This window comes from Bidens hawaiensis, unplaced genomic scaffold, assembly GCF_021521415.1.
Source record: "Bidens hawaiensis isolate Kalapana, Puna unplaced genomic scaffold, B.hawaiensis_p1.1 tig00002423_1, whole genome shotgun sequence".
Taxonomy (NCBI): Eukaryota; Viridiplantae; Streptophyta; class Magnoliopsida; order Asterales; family Asteraceae; genus Bidens; species Bidens hawaiensis.
The window spans coordinates 2,886,773-2,906,919 of NW_027491133.1; the positions used below are offsets into that span (position 1 = coordinate 2,886,773).

At 32.7% G+C, this 20,147-nt stretch overlaps 2 protein-coding genes, 1 non-coding gene and 1 pseudogene across 4 annotated transcripts; 1 reads left to right on the forward strand and 3 right to left on the reverse strand.

The window, feature by feature from the left end:
• Positions 1-443: 443 nt before the first annotated feature.
• LOC143619323 (meiotic recombination protein SPO11-2-like) lies at positions 444-3,179 on the reverse strand. Its single transcript, XM_077091273.1, has 11 exons — positions 3,099-3,179; positions 2,931-3,014; positions 2,022-2,151; positions 1,799-1,936; positions 1,625-1,713; positions 1,433-1,561; positions 1,268-1,362; positions 1,128-1,190; positions 956-1,032; positions 678-805; positions 444-578 (listed from the first exon to the last, which is right to left on the reverse strand). Exons 1-11 carry the CDS (start codon positions 3,174-3,176, stop codon positions 444-446), a joined length of 1,146 nt encoding a protein of 381 aa, XP_076947388.1. The 5' UTR covers positions 3,177-3,179.
• Positions 3,180-11,273: 8,094 nt separating this feature from the next.
• TRNAA-AGC (transfer RNA alanine (anticodon AGC)) lies at positions 11,274-11,346 on the forward strand. Its single transcript has one exon. It is a non-coding gene; the product is annotated as a tRNA-Ala (tRNA).
• Positions 11,347-12,303: 957 nt separating this feature from the next.
• On the reverse strand, positions 12,304-12,795 carry LOC143619249 (uncharacterized). The gene has a single exon (XM_077091220.1). The coding sequence runs from the start codon at positions 12,793-12,795 to the stop codon at positions 12,304-12,306; it is 492 nt and encodes a 163-aa protein (XP_076947335.1).
• Positions 12,796-16,217: 3,422 nt separating this feature from the next.
• Positions 16,218-18,462, reverse strand: LOC143619324 (MYB-like transcription factor ODO1; annotated as a pseudogene). Its single transcript, XR_013151170.1, has 2 exons — positions 18,071-18,462; positions 16,218-16,773 (listed from the first exon to the last, which is right to left on the reverse strand). The product of XR_013151170.1 is annotated as an MYB-like transcription factor ODO1 (transcript).
• Positions 18,463-20,147: the final 1,685 nt, after the last annotated feature.

Here is a 20,147-nt window from a genome sequence, read left to right on the forward strand (position 1 = left end):
GTACAATTTCTATAACCTACAGAACAAAAAAAAACGTCCAATGATGAATAGAAGTTAATATAACATGGATATCACAAAGGAGATGTAGCTCAGATGGTAGAGCGCTCGCTTAGCATGCGAGAGGTACGCGGATCGGTACCCCGCATCTCCATACAATTTCTGTAATTTTTCTTAACAAGATGAAACAAGTAGTTTAGGCATTTAATCTTCTAACTGTTGTCTTAATATGTAAAAAAATTAAATTGGAATTTTTTTTTATAATTTGAAAAAATTTGTATAAAAAGTAGTTATTACTAAAGGAATCAAGTTATAATTATAGAATATTATGAGTTGCTAGCTGACATTTGGTTTTCTGGAAGTATAGAAATGTACAAAAATGCCCTCCGGTACACTACTTGAGGCTGCTGAAGACTGAAGAGCGGTTAGTAGTTGATAGTTTGATACTAAATATAGTTGACCTGCACAATTTTGTTTGCTAAATATTTCCCTAAGAAATCATATCCATAGAAATACAGAGCTTCAAGTTCAGCTTTCTTGCCACTCTGAACCATTATTGCTAACTCTTCTTTATAGTTATCCTATCAAAAATGAGTTTCTACTTAAGACTTCATCTTTTATTTGATTATTTATAATAAATTAATGTTGATGCAATGTTATGATGAGTTTTAGAAGCATACCTGCAATATTTCAGAAGAAATTAAGCTTTTGGCAATTTGCATGTCTTTTGGCTTCAGCGGAATGAAAGATTCTTCTGGTATTTCATCCAAATCATCTTTCCTTAATCCCAACCACTTGACATTGCAAGCTGATCAAAGAAAAAGATTCACTGATGACTGATTTGCATCGTTCAGCAATTTGCTTAAATTCACATTTATCATGGGTGATGAATTAAGTTACCAAAAGTTTAAATGTGACTCAATATTTAACAGAAAACAAGGACTAAAAATATTACTACCATATTTGTATGCTTCTAATCCCATTCCAACGCTTCCATATTTGAAGGTGCATAGAATAGCCAATCCAGCTGGATTCCTGAATAGCATACAATAAACAAATACAGGTGGGCATATAATAAGCGGTTATGATTCTAAACTCCGAAATGTCAACCAGAAACTTTTATACTTTACCAGTCAACCAGGCCTAAGATTTTAATTTCAGGAAATGCTCGACTCATATGATGAAGAAGAAACCTATGTGAGATTAATCAAGAACTTGAGTTAGAAAAAACTGTTATTTTACTGGTTGAACTTTTGAAAGTAATATTTACCTTGTAGCAAGATCAGGGTATCCTTTTGCAGTGATAAGAATACATGGAATTTTATTGAACAGACGATCCTCTGCTGACCGCTGAAATATTGCATGCTAAACATAAACAGAGTCAATAATTAATACTCCTACAGTAAAAAAAAAACAAATTCAAACAAGCACATACCTTCTCAATAACAAAGATATAACGAGCATCTGTCTTCATGACCAGTTTTTCTAACAAGTTCAAGTCACCAGAAATAGCATATCCAGAATATCCACATGTGGTGCAGTCAACAATCTCTTGACCAGGCTCCTAATTATCAACATAAGTTTTTATTAAAAATAATATTACCCTATAAACTATCTAATTTTATACCTGTAATAATAAACGACCTGCTACGGCTCCTCTACTAGACGCCATGATTCCAAGACTAAAACGGCTGCATCTAAGTAATGCTACAATGTCTAATTGGAGGATCCGAAAAACAAGCACATGTTAATTACTTATGCAGAGATGATAATGTTATGTGACATGGAAAGAAGGTTTGACCTTGGATTGTTTGATTGACCTGTAGTTGAGTAGGGAAATAATCTGGTGACACACAAAGCAACTTGTAAAACAATTCTCTCTGAGTCACTCTCTTTTCCTGATTTAAAATCTCATAACACATCTCCATCATCTTCCACACTAATTTACACAAAAACAGATAATAAGAAACTTTTCCGAGTGATATTGCGTGGATCTAATTATTGACGGAGGCTTTAAATAATACCTCTTATGAAAGACTTAGTAGTTTTCTCTCTCATCAAAGATCTTGTGCAGAATGAACGCGACAGAAAAATCCATGAATCTTCAGTTAACAGTCCATGATTCACTCTGCGATTACTCGCCTTACGGTTGATCTGTTTCATTCACATCAAGAAACAATCAACTACACTAGTTTCCTCAATAAACACTGCAAACTTGTATCATAATAGTAAACCTTACATCAGTTTTGCCTAAATAGCAGTAAAAATCAAATCCATAATCTACAACTAGTTTCATTGCCACTCATATGTTAGGATCTGCACACACACACACACAAGAACCAAACACATATACGAAAGCAATAAATGAACACGAGGATGTAGGTCAGTTTAAACCGAACCACGTTAAATCCTCGTGTTCATTTATTGCTTTCGTATATGTACAGTTTGTGTGTGTGCTGTGTGCAGATCCTAACATAATACACATAAACCTCATGATAATAAGAGCATCGATCTCAAACTAATTTCACTTGTAACATTTTAATCAAATCCACAATCTACAAACAGTTTCATTGCCACTCAGATGTTAGGATCCGCACACACAGGATTACATGAACCGAACACAAATACGAAAGCAAATGAACACGAGGACGATGTAGATGAGTTTAGACCGAACCACGTAAAATCACCGTGTTCATTTATTGCTTTCGTATTTACATTCGGCTTCGTGCGTGTGCAGAAGATACTAACATCATCATACACATAAACCTCATGATAATAAGAACACTATTCAATCTATACACGATTCAAGGTCAAATTCACTTGAATTGCAGCTTATTAGTAATAATATAACGATCGTACTAATTTACAGAAAGTAATGAAACAGATCAGCGTTAATTGTTAATAATTAGGTTTAAAAAGTGAGGAATTCGAACCACAGGGAGGATTGAGATGGCAGGAGTTGGAGAATTCAAAGCCTCGAGGAAATTAAGGACGGCTACTTCGATTCTAGCTCGAACCTGATGATCATACGATTTCGGATATTATTAAAATATGAAAATTATATAATGAATTGAACTGGAAGAAGAATGAGTACTACTTACTTCAATTGGAGGAATGATATCGGCGTAAGAGAGGTGTTGCTCGGTGAAGAAGATGGTGGATCTGCGTACGTCCGCCATTGGATGTAGTGTACTTGCACAACTGCTTATTATTGGTTCAAGGCGCGATAATTGATTTAGATAGATATTTTAATATCTTTCGTTGGTTACCTTTCAAATATTTATTTTATGAGGAAAAATTGTACTAGGTTCTTTTTTTGAAAATGAGTTTCAATCTCGATCCTTTATTTGTATGTTTGGCCTGATTTTAGTCATTTACACTAACGACCATCCAAGTAAGTCTTGACATGTGCCAAACAAATCAGTCCTTTACACTAACAGCCATTCAAGTAAGTCTTGGCATGTGCCAAACATACGAGGACAAATAGGTGATTTCCAACCTTTATTATTATTATTATTATTATAAAAGAACTAAATACTGTATTTTAGGTTGCGGGCCTATCATTTTTCATCTTCTTAATCTAGATATAATCAAACCATCTTCATCTTCATCCTCACCCACCACAATAGCCACTACTCCGCTACCAGACTGGCCAACATAGCTACAACCGCTTACACCGCCACTCCGCCACCATCTTCATCAAAGTTCAAAACCCGTTTCAATTTTCTTTTACCCTTTAACCATAACCCACCACCACTAGCTGTTGCCGTTAACAACAAATGGAAGCCGCGACAACTCCTCACCAGCCCACCCCTTCATATTTAAACCACCAAACCTTTGACCACCGTATCCCGACCATAGCCACCAATTCGTTGAACCCCTCAAAACTTAATATCGACCACAAACTTCTTTGAAAATCTTCTATGAAGTTGATGACATCATTTCAAAATCTAAAAATGAAGTGAGGGGTACACTTTAATCGGGTGGAGAAAGGGAAGAAGGAATTAACCAACAATGTTGTGGTGGTCGGAACCGTAAACTCCCCACCCCCTCTTTAATTTAATTAGAAGCCCAAATTCAAGTTGCCAGCTACACCATCGCCGCTCGCCAAATTTACCACACTACGATGTTGTGGGATACCTGTAATTGACGACGATGAGGCAATGGAATGATTGGCCATGGAACATAAGTGGGAGATGGTGGAAAGGGGCGATTGAATTGGGTTCTTAACATTGGGTTTATTGATGGAAGATTTGGGTATTTAGGGTTAGGGTTTACAAAAGGGGAGTGAAAATGGTTGTGATGAGGTTGAGGTTGTTGACGGTGTTTGCGATTGAAATTACGTTTAGGTGAGGTGGTGAGAGGCAGAGCGGTGGTGGTAGTTCCGATGATGTGGGCGGTGAGTGGTGACTGCTCCATCGTGGGTGATGAACTGATGATAGAGAAGATGACATGTTTTTATTTTTGTTATTGTTAATATATTATTTTTAAATAATAGTTGAAACGACCAAAATGCCCTCACGTGCTATGCACATGAGTAGACTTAACAAAGAAAGTGGATGGTCGTTAGTGTAAAGGACTATAACTGAGCCAAACATACAAATAAAGGATAAAGACTGAACTAATTTTCAAAAAGGACCCATTTCATAGTTTAGTTAGTTTAATAGAAAAAAAAATGTAATTTTTTCATTTTATGAGGACATAAATTGATTTAACTTACAAAAAACTAATGGTGGTTATTTTAAACTTAAAGGTCACAACAACTAGGTTTTATAACCAATGTTTTGCTCGGGTTTGTGTCTAGAAAGTTCGACTTTGGCTAAAAACCCATGTTAGAGAGAGAAAGAGAGAACAAGCAAAGAAAAAAAGAAAACCAATTTAACTCGATTATACAAGTGATTACTAAACAAATAGGCTCAAATACATAATTCCTCATTGCTATTGCCAACGAAGCAAGGCAAAATAACGTCATGGCAACTTTGGTTGCCATGTCAAGTAACAAGGCAACAAGCCACCGGCCCACCATCACCGCCGGCTAAAACCTTCAGCAAAAAGAGAAAGAAACCGAAAAGGCTCCATAATAACCGACGATATCATCATGATCATTACAAAACAACGAGAGTCATATACACGATTCGTCATTGCCATCGCTAACAAAAAAAGGGCTAAGTGGCGCCACGGCAACAACTAAAGTTGCCATGCTAAGTAGTTGGCCATCGTCACTGTCGACCAAGAGAGACAAACAAACCGTCTGAACATTGCCAACCTATGATATGAATCTGATTGATCGTTGTCTCCTTAGTTAAACCGATCTTCATAGCTGTTATAGTAAACTATAAAGGAATAATATAGCACTAGTAGCTCTTCAACAACTATAATAAAAAACATAAATTAAAATAAATATAATCAATAAACAAAATAGTAAACCTTGATTCGAATAATTCGAATGAACAATGAGTACGTGAGAAAAATACTTTGCTGCAAATCAACGGTTGCCTAGTTCATGGCAATGCCATCCGAATCTTGCCACGCCACGACATGAATCTGATCATCGTCATCCCCTTCGTTTAAACCGATCATCATAGCCTCTATAGTAAACTACACAACACCATGCAAAGTAAGAAAAATGGTCCAAATCATGACAACAAACATTATAGATGTTTCACTATAAAATAAAATTCCTGGAAGAAATTGCTTTATTTCATTAATAACATTATAAGAGTGGCAAACATAAAATAAAAATCAATCCATAAAACATTCAATTATAACTATAAGTCACACCATAGACGGTGGAGTGATGGTGTTAATTAAAGATCTCCGCAACTCGTAGGGTTCGTATCGGATATGTTCAACAGCTTCAACAAAACATCGCTTCCACACAAACGAGGCCGGGGACAGGTGTAAGGTATACATAACACGTGAAGCTGCCTAAGATTAATAGATATTGTACAACAATTTAAGCAACATGTACAACTTTTTAAGCACAATCTCTAACCAAGAGTAGAAATGTGAGTGTTCACATATTTTTATTGATAAAACATTACATCTTTTATGATCAACACCCTATCGCAACTCATTGTTTATTGAATTTACATCTACTAGTTTTATTTAAAACGTTTAATCTTATTGTTTATTTCTTCATTTAAATCTTTCCATTTTTTTTCATTTCTAAAGCATATCATACTTACGGTGAATTTATTTGGCTAGGTTATCCTGCCATTTAGAGGTAGCGTTCTAGTGTGCTAAGGCATATATTGGTACATATGCTACCGCTATTTTTATTTTATTATGGTTTTAGTGTAGCAAGTCATGCTTTCTTCTCGCATCCAAGGTTAATTTAGGTTGGCTTCTATGCCATGCCCTCATCCCCTCTATAATAATATTTACCAATTGATCTAATAGAAGTCGTTGATTGTCTTCCTTTTACATGTTCAAATCATCTTAATCTTCCTTCCGTTATCATATCGGATATGCTAGTCACCCTTAATCTCTCCCAAAAAGTGTCATTTCCTATTCGGTGGAACCCTACATATCCAGTTTACGCGTATTTGCCTTTTTGATGAATCCAACAATATGGTGCATATACCATTGCAGGTCTAAGTATGACCCGATAAAACTTTCCCTCATAAATAAATGTTTTAATTTGGGTTAATTTATTTAGTTCCTTTTGGATTTTGGTTATAAATAATAATTCTAAGTTAATTTTATTATAATTTTTACATTATGATATTCATATAATTTAACTAAAATACATCTTTAACCAAAATTGTTCATCTTTTACAAATTTCCTACATCTTATTCTAAAATTCCTCGTCTCACTCTTTGTTCAATTAAATAAAACGTATTTATATTTTTTTTATTATACTTTTGTTTACTTCCGGTCACCAAAAATATATGCAATTAATATACAGAGTGGATATGTGTGTGTAATCACTATTAAATGCGGATATTTATACCATATTTTAGAGTATCATATAAGGTGATCACATGAGGTAATAGTTAAGATTTGGGATATTGAGGTCTAAAGTTCAAAACCTAATTCAAGGGAGTTTTCTAACAGCGATGAGTTTCCTCTTTGATAATGTTTTTGGGTTAGTCAGATTTAGAGCGTTAAAATCAGTATGGACGATTGACACCCCGTCTTAGAAAAACTCATCCAAGTATTAGGGTGGTTCCAAATGTTGTTCAATTCATTTAATGTGCAAAATTTGATTGAAAATAAACGTTATAATTTCCCTTAAAATATATGGTTGGAGAAGATATAGGGATTCCAAAATTAATGCTCATTATAAAGTTTAAATAACAATATATGATTTCCCATTTTTTTTATAACATTCCAAAATGAATGCTCATTAAAAGACAATTTTCATAACGTGATTTCCTCCAATCAAATCTTCATTCATCATTGTCATATATATCATTTATGCACATTGTATCGCTATATAAGGGTTTGTATATCCTTCTCATTTATCTACAACATGGCTATTTTTTTCAAATACACCCTTTGTATGCTGTTAGGTTTGTCGATATGTATATCAAACTCGGAAGGCGGTCGTTCGTCAAGCAACGTGCATCTTGATATTAATACTAGAAAGGATGCATGTAGCATGTTGGAAAAATACGGGTTTCAAGAGTTGGCAGAAAAGTGTTATAAGAAGAGGGTGATGTCAGAAGACGTTTCTAAAACGCTCATTAATCCTCAAGAAAACGTTCCCAAGGGTTCTGATCCCATACACAATCCACCGTAATAGTTCTTTTGTAGATATATGTGTTTTTTACGTTTGTTATGTTTTCCTTCTTATATCTAATGATTGTATTGCATGATTGGTATAAAGAGAGATGCTTCATAGAAAATTGGGTACCCATTTTTTTTACTTTAGTTAAGGTGGAGAGAGTGGATATCTTTATCCCTGAACTTTCTCTTCTGATATTGATATCATACATCAAATTTTCTCAATTTTCGTCTTTAAAAGGGCTTAATGCATCTTACTTTTTTCCCCTAAACCATTTTTATATAATGAACCGAAACAAGTAAAAACTAATATAAATTGGTTTTGAAATAATATAACATTAAAAGTCATTAATAATTAAATATGATAAGATGATAAAAAAATAACAATTAAAAAATCTTTTCAAAAGATAACGAAGAATAACTAGTTTTCTAAAAGCATTTACAACAACGTCCATAAATTTATATCGATATCCGTAATATATATATATATATATATATATATACATAAACTTCCTATATTTTACGTCTCCCAAACGCTATCTAAAATTTTAAAATGTTCGATATTGTTTTTTTATTTTGTTTTTGTCTTTAATATCCATTCACCACTTGACTTTATTTAGTTTTTACAATTACCGTTTCTTTTTTGGGGTCAATATCAGCAATGCAGTTCATACAACGATAAACCTAATCCGAATTATAGAGCTACGACACAATCAAACTCAAACGAACAAAATGTTGAATTGAATCGTACCAGCCTTTACTGCGGGTTATTACTCATTTTTGTACTTGCTGTTTTATTTTCCAATTATTTCTTCAATTAAGAAAATGAGAGAGAACTAAAATAATAGACATTAACATAAAACTGGTTCTGAAAAAATCATGAGGTGCAAAATTTGATTTTTAAAAAAACTTACAATTTTGCTTAAAATATATAGTTGAGGAATAAGGATTAATATGAATGCTCACTAAAAAGTCGAAATAACACAATGATTTCCTTTTTTTTTCTTTTCTGTCAACTTTCATCAAAAGACTCTTTTCATTAAATAATTTCCATCTAGTTCCGTTGGATCATCGATCTTGCTTCGATCTTCTTATTCGACCCAACCTTAAAATTAGATTCCCACCCCAAATCATGTTGTGGGTTAGAAGCGATTGGAAGAGGTGGTGTTAGGGCTGGTAGTGCGGTGCTAGGGTGGGGTTGGTGTGGTGGGTTGATAATGGTTATTTACATACTATTTTAGTTGATTACCAAAATGTCTTTTTTGTAAATGGGTAAAACGACCAATTTGTCATCATGTGCCCCTAATATATGACAAAAGCTAAAAGAGTTAAGGCTAAAGTGGACATGTAAAGTGCAACTCTGGTCATTTTGAGGATAACAGAGTTAGGGCTAAATGACAACGGTGTAGCATTTAGAAACGTAAATTACAGCCCGAGTCATTTTGAGGATAATGACCAATCACTGTAATTTAGTATAAACATAGAAGGATAGTCTTTGTAATTTTGTCATAAGTATTTATATGAATTATATACCATATAAAACGCAACTCACTCGCAGGTTTACTATTCATAAAAATGTAAGATAATAATTTACAAGTTCTTCACAATTTATGAGTTGGGATGAGGCGTGACCATTAATGAGCTTGAATTACCATATTGATCCATCAAGAGGACCTGACTTTTCTTTTTGAGTTGTTTAGTTAAAATTATATTATCCTCGCGGATGTTAGTGATGCTTAGTGAATAAGTGAGACTAAAACATCGTAACCAACCAGAAAAAAAGATAGCCCCACACACAAAACTCACTATAAAGATAATTTGAGGATTGTAAATCAATTCATGCAATGGTTAAAAGTGACACAACTACCTAACTATTTTCACAATAAATACACAATGTGCATACCTTACAAACCAATTTAAACATGTGAGAATCATTGATTTCCATGACTATGATAATGAACTGAAACTCACTATTCTCAATTACACGTACAAATTTTGGATTTTGAGAATAATTTGTGGAGACCCCAGTCTTTATTAGCAAGTGTAAGATTCTGTAAGATTCACTGATCTACATGCCATCTTGAGAATCAATGATTTTTATTTGCAGTTTACAAGAATAAATCTCGATATCTCTTTGTATTTTTGAACCAATAAACATGTGAATCTAACTAAGAGACTCTATGTGAACATACGTACGTGCGACAAATTAGAATAGCCCATGATATCTATAGAGGTAGGGTACCAAAAAGACCCAAATACCATTGAGCATAACCCGCGGGTCAATCAGAAGTTTCTTATATGACACCCGCGGGACATATGGACCACCCGCATAATCACCTGAGGAAGAAACACCCTCACAGGACATGCGGAAGCATCCTGGCACCCTCAGAAGTTATCCGCGTAAATAATCTTGAGGTAATGCCCCGGGCCAGTTGTCATTAATCAATAACATTCTAGAAGATCTACCAAAGTGCTTTCTCGAGTAATATGTGACATCTCAGCCAATCAGTGAAGGACACCTGACCAGGCCGTTATAACCGTGCACATGGTCAAGGTTGTCTATCATCCTATCCTGTGAAGACACGTGTCCAGGTTGTTATACATGCACATGCAACGTATAAACTAAACCTATAGTATGATGACACGTGTCCAGGTGGTTACGAGAGCATCTTCCAGATGGACAGCTGGCCCAATCACTTTCCCACACTCTTCGGCTATAAATACCCTCTCAACTATCATGAGGTATTCATATTCACTCCCACTGTACTTTCACTATTTACTTAAGTGCATTATCTTCATCATAATTGTACTTATTCTCACGCCGGATGGTGGTTACGCGAAGATCCCCCCTCTTGTCCTTTCCGTAACGAGCTCACAGTGTCTGTTTTGCAGGTTCACGTCATTGGACTTTGGGAATTGTGTTCATATCGTATTGGCAGTTAACCATATCCTACCCTGTAGACTAATTGGATCTAAGACCCGTTAAGGGGAGTAGATTCGTGTTTCTTCATTGGCGCCATCTGTGGGATTGATTTTGTTTTGATTCCTATTAATTTGCTTAAATCCCTTGTAATTAGTTGTAGTAATTTTATTCTAAAAGTTTGTTTTACTTTAATTAGTTAAGGTTAAAGTCTCCCATTTTTTAAACTAAGCAAAATGTACGTTCTCGCTTTAAACATTAAATCAAAACATACTAGCAACCAGCTGGCACCTACCCCTTAAGAGATCCGAGATCGTATTCTGGTTAATGATGCTGCTTTTAGTAAAGGTTTGACACAAATGACTCAAAAACAAAACAATGAATTATGCTTCTTCTTTTTTCGTGCTCTCGGGAAATCTTTGTCATCTTCTCATACTCATACTTTTGTCCTCGAAAGATGGTCTAGTTTTATTTGATGATAGTGAAGTTCACTACATATGACCCACTAAAATCAGCAGTTTCAGTTTGTAAATTTCCGGCAACGAATTGATCATTAACAACTTAGATGATAACAATAACAGTACTATTGTTGAAATAGGTTTGTATATTATGATATAACACGAAGGGGATGTAGCTCAGATGGTAGAGCGCTCGCTTAGCATGCGAGAGGTACGGGGATCGATACCCCGCATCTCCATGTTTTTTAATTAATTTTGGCTGAGACTTTTTGGTCTTAGTTTTTAACAATAAAACAAATCACTAATCATCGCTATTTAAGCCTGCTTGCTTTAAATTGTTGTGGATTTGTAGATTTCATGAGTTTGGTGATTCAACAAGATATTACTTAAAAATATATTGGTTTTGAGTCAGTGTGACTAACTTATTCTCCAACTCTATGCATCAAAGTCACCAAGTTTAGTAAGTTATGCTCATGTGATTTTGATGATGGAGAAAACAAACTAATACGATGCATCATCATAATGTGTAAAAGGTAAATATTACTTAAATGGCATGGCGAAAGCAATGAAACATCTACTTTATCATTCTGTCTGTTGATTATTAAAGCAAGCAACGTTTTGCACATTGCAAAACTGTTTTTGAGTTGTTTCTAGAAAATGAAGTGAGTAAAGTTATGTTTAAACAACCGTCGTGATGATGAATTTGATTGCGTTATAATTTGTGTAGTCAATTATGCATTTACCAATTCGCCATACATGTGTAGTAGTTTCATGTGTTTTGTTTGTAACGGTTTGGTTTTGGTTTGAAGCTATTAAAGATACTAAAGACGGTTACTAACACTTTAAACAAAAGCGATCAAAACTGAACCATAAACACCTTACTTCATACAACCATCTCCGCCATATTAACAATCCGAATTGGGGTTTTAAGGTCATGTAGCAACTGTTAACAATCCTATGATCATATAACTATCAGATTAACAAATAATAATAAAAAAAAAAACCTTAACATCTTTAAAAACAAAGCAACAAAAATGGATTCATCAGCTAACAATAAGGTATAAACCAAATTGAACGCCCACAAAACTTGCATCCAACTCAAATTCTGTTCCACCAATTCAACTATTCCTCCGTGGCAACTTTGAGTTATTCCAAATCATCTAACTAAAACCAGCAAAACCGTGTATTATAACATTTTATTTATTTGATGAACCAAATTGCTGCCTTATGGTGTGAACACAGTCAGCAAAACTCTTCACCCGCGTACTGCATTTTAGCGTGTCCTTAATATTTTCTCTATAGCAATCCAAGCACGCTTTTAAATCATCCCAACAAGGCATACGCTTTGGTTGTGGAAGTTTAAACTCTTTTTCATGAAGCTCTTTCGCCTTTTGTGTTACTTCAGCCACCATCTCACTTTCTTTCTTTTCAACTTTCTCCATAACCCTTTCACTTTCTTGAATAACCGACCTGATGGCGTCCACATCAGCATTAGCAGGCAATTCAGGTGGCGGTGTTGGGAGGTACATTGGCAGCTGTCCATTGGCAGGGGAGGCGTCATGAATTTGGTTTTGTTGGGGAGTTTTTGGTTTTGGTTTTCTTTTTTTCTTGACTTTGTCGGTGACGGTGTCAGCAGCTAGCTGTTTGACTAAGTTGCTACTGATTTGAATGGTATATGCATCATCCATGGCTTTTGAGACCGCTTCCTGTAATAATTTACACAATTTCAGATAAGTTTTTGAACTTTAAACGTATGACCCGTTTCAGAACATACATATTTAACCCAAATCAATCTATTTTTAGTTATAAACTATTCAAAATTAGAAAGTTATATGTTTCAACATATAATCTAACTTTTTAGAGTAATATGAGTTAGGAACTTTTATGCATTAAATATAAACTTTGGGCAGCTTCCAACCCGTTTGACTCGTTGTATTTACCAGTTTGACTAAATAGATATTAAACGTCTCTGAATTGAGCCCATACATATGCTCATTGGTCAAAAGTCAAAACTGCAATTTGTAGATGAAACTCACAAGTCACAACTCAAAAACTATCATTCCAAGCAACTTAATCAAGGTACACGAATATAAGAAGACCAAATAAGCGAGGTGGTACTCTTTGTACAACCAAATAAGCTTTATGTACAGCTGCGTCTCATCCTCCTACAGTCCCTAAGTCTAAACAATTTACTTGTTTTCTAGATCGCCTATTTAAAACCAATCATATGACAAATCACAAATGCAAAGTTTAATTTTGTACAGCCTATATTTAACCATATAATAAGTTGCTCAACAATGTTTCAACCTTCCTTTAATTATATTATGCTAGAGACTAGAGTAATATAACCTTATGAGTTTACATAAAAGATAACAATAAAATTTGGATGAATATAATCATGCATAGTCAAAAAACTGGAAACATCTATAAACAATGTACCTTAGTAATTAATATGAATATAAATATGAACACAGTTTCCGACAATTGAGGAAACTAGTTTTTATTTGACAAAGATACGATTGTGGAAGTCAATTAGTGAAACCCTACGTACGTTCGATCATGAGTTTTAAGTTACAACTTAAGAGTTTAAGCAAGCAAGCATATATCACAGGCATAAAGGTGATGAGTAGTAATCATATAGAGATTAGGTATAAATAATAAGATCTCACCTGAAAGCTCGAACACGGGGATTAGGGCTATAGCTAGGGGAACTTCTTGTTTTCTCTACGCTATAAATAAAAGGTATTATTATTATTATTATTATTATTATTATTATTATTATTCCTTTAAAACATGGTACTTTTCTTTTCCAACACTTCAAATATCCTTCTGTTTCTCGAAATTATATTTCTTGTTTCCATATTAATAAATAAATATATTGTCTTATTAAATAATAAACTTTCTTTTTAATTCAGATATCTATTTATATCCAAAACTCCGAGTATCCGAATTTAAACACTCTTACTTCCCTCCTCCGTCTAAACAACCAACCATCAATTAAAGGCTACATTGTGAAACCTTTGAGCACCTACATTATCACCTCTTAATTAGTATTAACTTATCATATACATAATCATTAGTGAGTTGTGAATTCTTCTCTCGTAGCGGTATTGTGACTTTTGTGTGTCCACGGCCCCCTATGAGACTTCCTATACAAGCTAACAAGCCTTATACATTTTGTTCTTAATATGTGAGGCGAGCTTGGGCCGGGCTGGGTTAAAAGGGTGTAGAATGATATATACATATATATATACTAGGTTAGTTACTCGTGTAGCACACGAGTTATAATAAGTAAAATTTTTAAATAGTAACATAACGTGAAATACAAAAAAAAATGTATCACATATTTATATATTATACAGTAAAAATTACACATTACGTAATTTGAAAATAAAAAGTTGTTTGAAAATTCATAAATCATAAATTATTTCTTTGTTATTTTCTATATCAAAACTTAGTTGTAAATGACAACTTTTTTAAACCAACTCGTGGACCAAAAAACATTTTAATCTTAAACTATTTTCACATGACCATTGTTTGATACTTTAATCGGTTAAAGAGACCCACCGTTTCGTACTGATTACTTATAAAAATCTAATATTAATAACTAATGCAATACATTTTATATTAAACAAATTAACATATTTATAATGGTATTAATTCTTTTAAATTATGATGAAATTATTAAAAATTGAAAATGAAATATTAAAAAGAGAAATGTAGTTAATGTGAGAGAGATGAGGGAATACTACTGGCCTAAAACCGCAGATTTCGACAAATCATATGGACGAAAACTGCATTTCACTCAATAATAATATATTGAAATAAAACATGATAAAATATAAAACTATTAATAAGAAAACGTAATATATATTTAACATGAGAGAAATGGGAAAATTTTGTAAGGATCATTCATGTGTGATGGCATATGACATTAAGACCCGTGTAGAACACGAGTTAGAATAAATAAATTTGTTTAGATAATAACATAATGTAATATGTCAAATGATATAAAGATATGACATATGGTAGGATAAATTATATGTTACACAATACATAAATAAAAAGTTGTTGAAAATTAATAAATCTTTAAATATTTTTTTATACAATATTTGTAATTTTAACCTACATATCAAAATTAGTAGTCTCGTTTTGTTTTTTATTTCAAATTTAGATAATGAAACACATCACTTACCATGCATTAAAACAAGTTGTCTCAAAAACAAATCAAACCATCTATAGTGATTGACTTTAACTTTTATTAATTTTCATTGCAAAACAAACATAAAGTTAAAATTTCTTTATTTGAAATTAATTATTTTATCTAAATCAACGTGAAAATTTGTTACTTATAAAAGCTTAATATTAATAACTAATACAACATATTTATATAAAACTAAATAATATATCTATGTTTGTGTTAAATTTTTAAATTAAAAAATAATTATTGAAAAGAGAAAATAATTGATTAAGAAGGAAAAAAAGAGTTAAATATAAAACAATTAATAAAAAGGGAAATGCATTTAATAAAAGTGAGATGTGGGAAAATTATGTAAGAAGCTATTTTATGTGATACCATGTGGCATTAAGAACCTTTATTTATTATAGAGTATATATATATATATTTAATATTTAGCAATTTAAAATAATACAAAATTATATTTTCTTTTTCTGATGCAAGCGTTACACATAGAACAACAAAACAGAAGATAATATAGCTCACTACTATGAAATTATATATTATCGACAAAAAATTAACAAATAAGGTATATCTGTCAGTAATCATTGATAAAGTAAGTAAAAGGCAAAAACATGTAAATTTAAATAAAGCACTATTTCATAACTAATATATACAAATTTGAAATTATGTTCAAGGGACAAACAGTGATGAAAAAACTGTACTGTTGTTTATCAACAGAAAACACACATACACGAACTTAAAGGGACACATATTGTAGTAACCCTAATAACACGACGAAATATTTACGCAACAATATGGTTCTTTGTTAGGACTAGTATTGTTTTATAAACTCATTGGACATATATATGAAACTGTCATGAGCCAAGGTCGTAAAACAACATAAGCTTATTCCTTTGGACCATAGCAACTTCATTTTTGTTGTTTGTTGCTTGTATCGAGGGAGTCGAAGACACCCATCTCAGCTTCGTTGAAACGGTCAATCCAAAAATCATGAAGTCCAAAATCTTGGCCATCCCATAGTCGTGTGGCGCAATCATCCCACGAAGCAAAGGCGGCAATATCATGATTGAAGTCTTGCTCATTGTTTGGTAACTCCCATCTTGTTGTATCAATTAGTGGAGGCTCATCACCACCTAAGAGGTAGCTTAGTAACTTCTCATCTTCACAAAGGCTTTCGAACGATATTTCAGGTTAACCACTCAAAGTTGAACAATTTTCATGTGAAGACGAGCTTCCTGTGGCGGTTGTGCTTTCCACTGGCGGTGAATGGTTGTTTCTTTCAGATTGTGTGGATTGTTCTTCACGAGAAGAGGTCGTCTCAATGTTTTGATGATCCTTTTGAAGTGGTTCATGAGTTACAGGATCAATTCCTCTCTTAATAAGTTTTTTCTTTATATGCGTGTTCCAATGATTTTTTATCTCATTATCTATTTGTCCAGGTAATCTTGTTGCGATTTTGGACCACCTAACAAACAAAAAGACGAAAAACTTTCAGTTTTATGTGTTTCGAATAAATGCATAAATTCTTATGATATATATTGTGTGCCCTTTTTTAGTAACCATGAAAAACTGTTATCTGGAAATTCATAGGATCATATCAATACCCTACAAGTCATTCATATAAAATAAAACGTAGCCGTATGATTGTTGGTACTATCTAATCAAATAAAACATAACGAGGGAATAATGATTCAAACTCAAGTGATGAGCACAAGGTGTGTTAAAAAAACATTCAAGACATACATGTTAATCGAAAGATTTTCGAAGTTCCAAATAAATAAAATAAAACAAAAAACTACTTTAAACCACATTTCTTATATTTATGTGTATAAATATGCCAAAAAATAACGATTCTATTTTAAACCATGGCATACAATCGATTTATCTTTTTGACAGGTTGGCGATAAAAATAGAATAGAATATACTTTGAAAATCATAAATCATAAGAGGGTGTAGAAGATTCCTTATTTTTACCTTCTTAAGACTTATGACTTATCCATAAGTCATAAGTCACAACCTTATGACTTATGAATTTTTTCACTTACACATTAATCAATCTCAAACACCTTTTAACTTTTCAATAAGTTATAAATAGAAAAAAAATAAGGAATCCCAAATACCCCTAAAAAATAAAATAAAAGGCCACCAAAGGTTTTCCTATCTTTAGAATATTAATTAAATTCTGAATTACGACTTCTCAATAGACTTTGGCACTAAAAAATCTATTTCGTAGCTTTACTATGAAACATGTCGGCCATAGCTAAAATTTATATAATTATCAATAATTAAGTTACGTGCCGAATTATTTCTTATTTCATCCATAAAAAGATAAAAAGAAATTTGATCATTTTTTATTTTGTGTGTTAGCAAAAGGTGGCTTAAAAAAAAAATCTCTAGAAATTCTAATTTTATATTTTTATTTTAAAATTAAATAATTGAATTATAATAATATAAATTAACCTACTGATAAATTACATATATGATTATCATAAATTTACACTTACTCTCGCTCACATGAATGTTTAAGAACGAAATGAGGGAACATACATTCCTTGTGAGCTAAATTATGTGGAATCATTTAAAAATCGATTGTAAATATGTCAGTGACAAAAAAAAAAAGTTTATGAGTATTTGGTTAATTAAATTGTCACTAAATTATTATAACCAGTAGGTTATAGATTAGATTATTAGAATCAAAATCCTTCTTTATATTGGTTAATTAGTTTGGTAAACAAACCAATATAAAACACAAGATTCATTACCTATTGCCAAGACGAGCATGGAGATGAATAACGAGTTGCTCTTCAGACTCACTGAGTAGACCGCGCTTCAAGTCGGGTCGAAGGTAGTTGGTCCAACGGAGGCGACAACTCTTCCCACAACGCCTGAGTCCAGCGAGCTTGGGTACCGCACGCCAACAACACTGGCCGTTGGTTAGTATAAAGTTGATAAGTTTATTATCTTCTTCCTCAGTCCATGGCCCTTTCTTCACCCCTAGTTTGTCACGACAAGGTTGTCTTCCCATCTTTATTCACAAAATATTTATTACACTTAATAACTTTAATAGTATTAATTATTTTTATTCAAAACACACCCACTTTCAGATATGCAACCATGCACCAACCTATATATATAGTTCCCATAGGAAGATAAATACATATGCATATGTATCTATATAGAGAGAGGGGGTCCACCATCGATTTATGAAAGGTATAGATGAACTGCAACTTGGTTTTGGTGGTGAGAGATGAGGAGACAAATGGTAACTTGTAACATATACACAAAGGGCCACGTTTGAGGCCTCAAAGAAACGATACATAATTGCATATCATGTCACGTTATTTAATCAGTATTTTGATGAATTGTTATATAATCAAAGTTACATGGTGTTAAACAAGACGTGTTCATGGTTATGGTGTCTAATCAGGCACTTACCCTGACATTGTATGAACTTGAAAATTGCGTTAACCATATGAACCCAAACAATACATGAATATTTATGGGTTAACACAAATACGGTTACATGAATTTATTTATTTTTGGCATGATATTACTTTAAAAATACAATTTTACAAAAAGAAAATATATAAATATATATATAAAACAATTATATGTAAGTTGCAAACTTTATGTCAATTTATTTTTCTTTTAGTTTACTTAAAATAAAAGGAAATAACTTTTGATATAAAAAAAGAATAATAAGATTTGAACAATATTATTACTTGAGTTATTTTTGTTCCTAAAAAGTGTGAAAAACTTTTGTAGAACACTAAAGAAACTTAAATACTAATTAATATGTAAAATACTTTCTCTATCTTTTATGAAGAAAAAGCATAGTATAACCATTTAAAAATAGAAGGAAAATAACTTTTCATAAAGAGAATAAACTTGAAATTTTTTTTTGTTGCTAAAAAGTGTGAATAACTTTTGTAGAACACTAAAGAAACTTAACTAAAACCAACACTCTTATGTGAAAAAAAAAAATAATCCATAGTGCACGATAGTGTAAAGATTCAATACGCTAATGTTTTAACATACATTACGTACGCGGATCCATTTTTTACGAATCGATCCATGAAATCACATCCAAACATCTCGGAATCGTCAATAATATCCAATCAATCATTTGTTCACGAAAAAAACAGTTTTGAATGGTTAATTGATCATTTTTTCACTTTTTTTCACGAAGACCGTTTTTTGAGCGTTGAGTTTTGTGAGCGTTTTAGGTTTTTGCCTTTGAACGTCTCGCGTACCTACCGTACGTTAAGCATTAGCGTACAGTAACAGCACCGTGCACGATATATATATATACTTTATATTTTTTTCTATGGCGCCATAGTGCATGATATTAATAAGTAAAAAAAAAGCTTGAAACTGTAATTGTACTCTTACGCCGCTGTTACGTCGTCGCTTCCGTCATCAATAAGTTTACGTGTTCTTACTACGTAAGCATAAGATTTCGTGTTTCTCACTTCCTATCAGCATATGTAACTTCATTAATTTGGTCCCAAATCTATTTGATATCTCAGTTTCTTCACCTTCCTACCAGCATATGTAACTTCATTAATTTTGTTTTTTTAATCTTTGTAAACACATGTATTGGACTATTGGTAAAACAGTTTAACCTTTGCAAATGCATTTATTGGTAAAAACAACTTATCACATATATAACCTTCAATTAATATTTTGTAAACCAACAAAATATGTTTTTATATATGTGAACGCTATTTTGGATGTGGATAGTGGTAAGCAACAAAGAAATATAGAGAAAATGGCCATGTGATGAGATTTTACAGAAAACAACAAACTAAAAGTTGTTTTTTTTTCTCTTTTGGTATG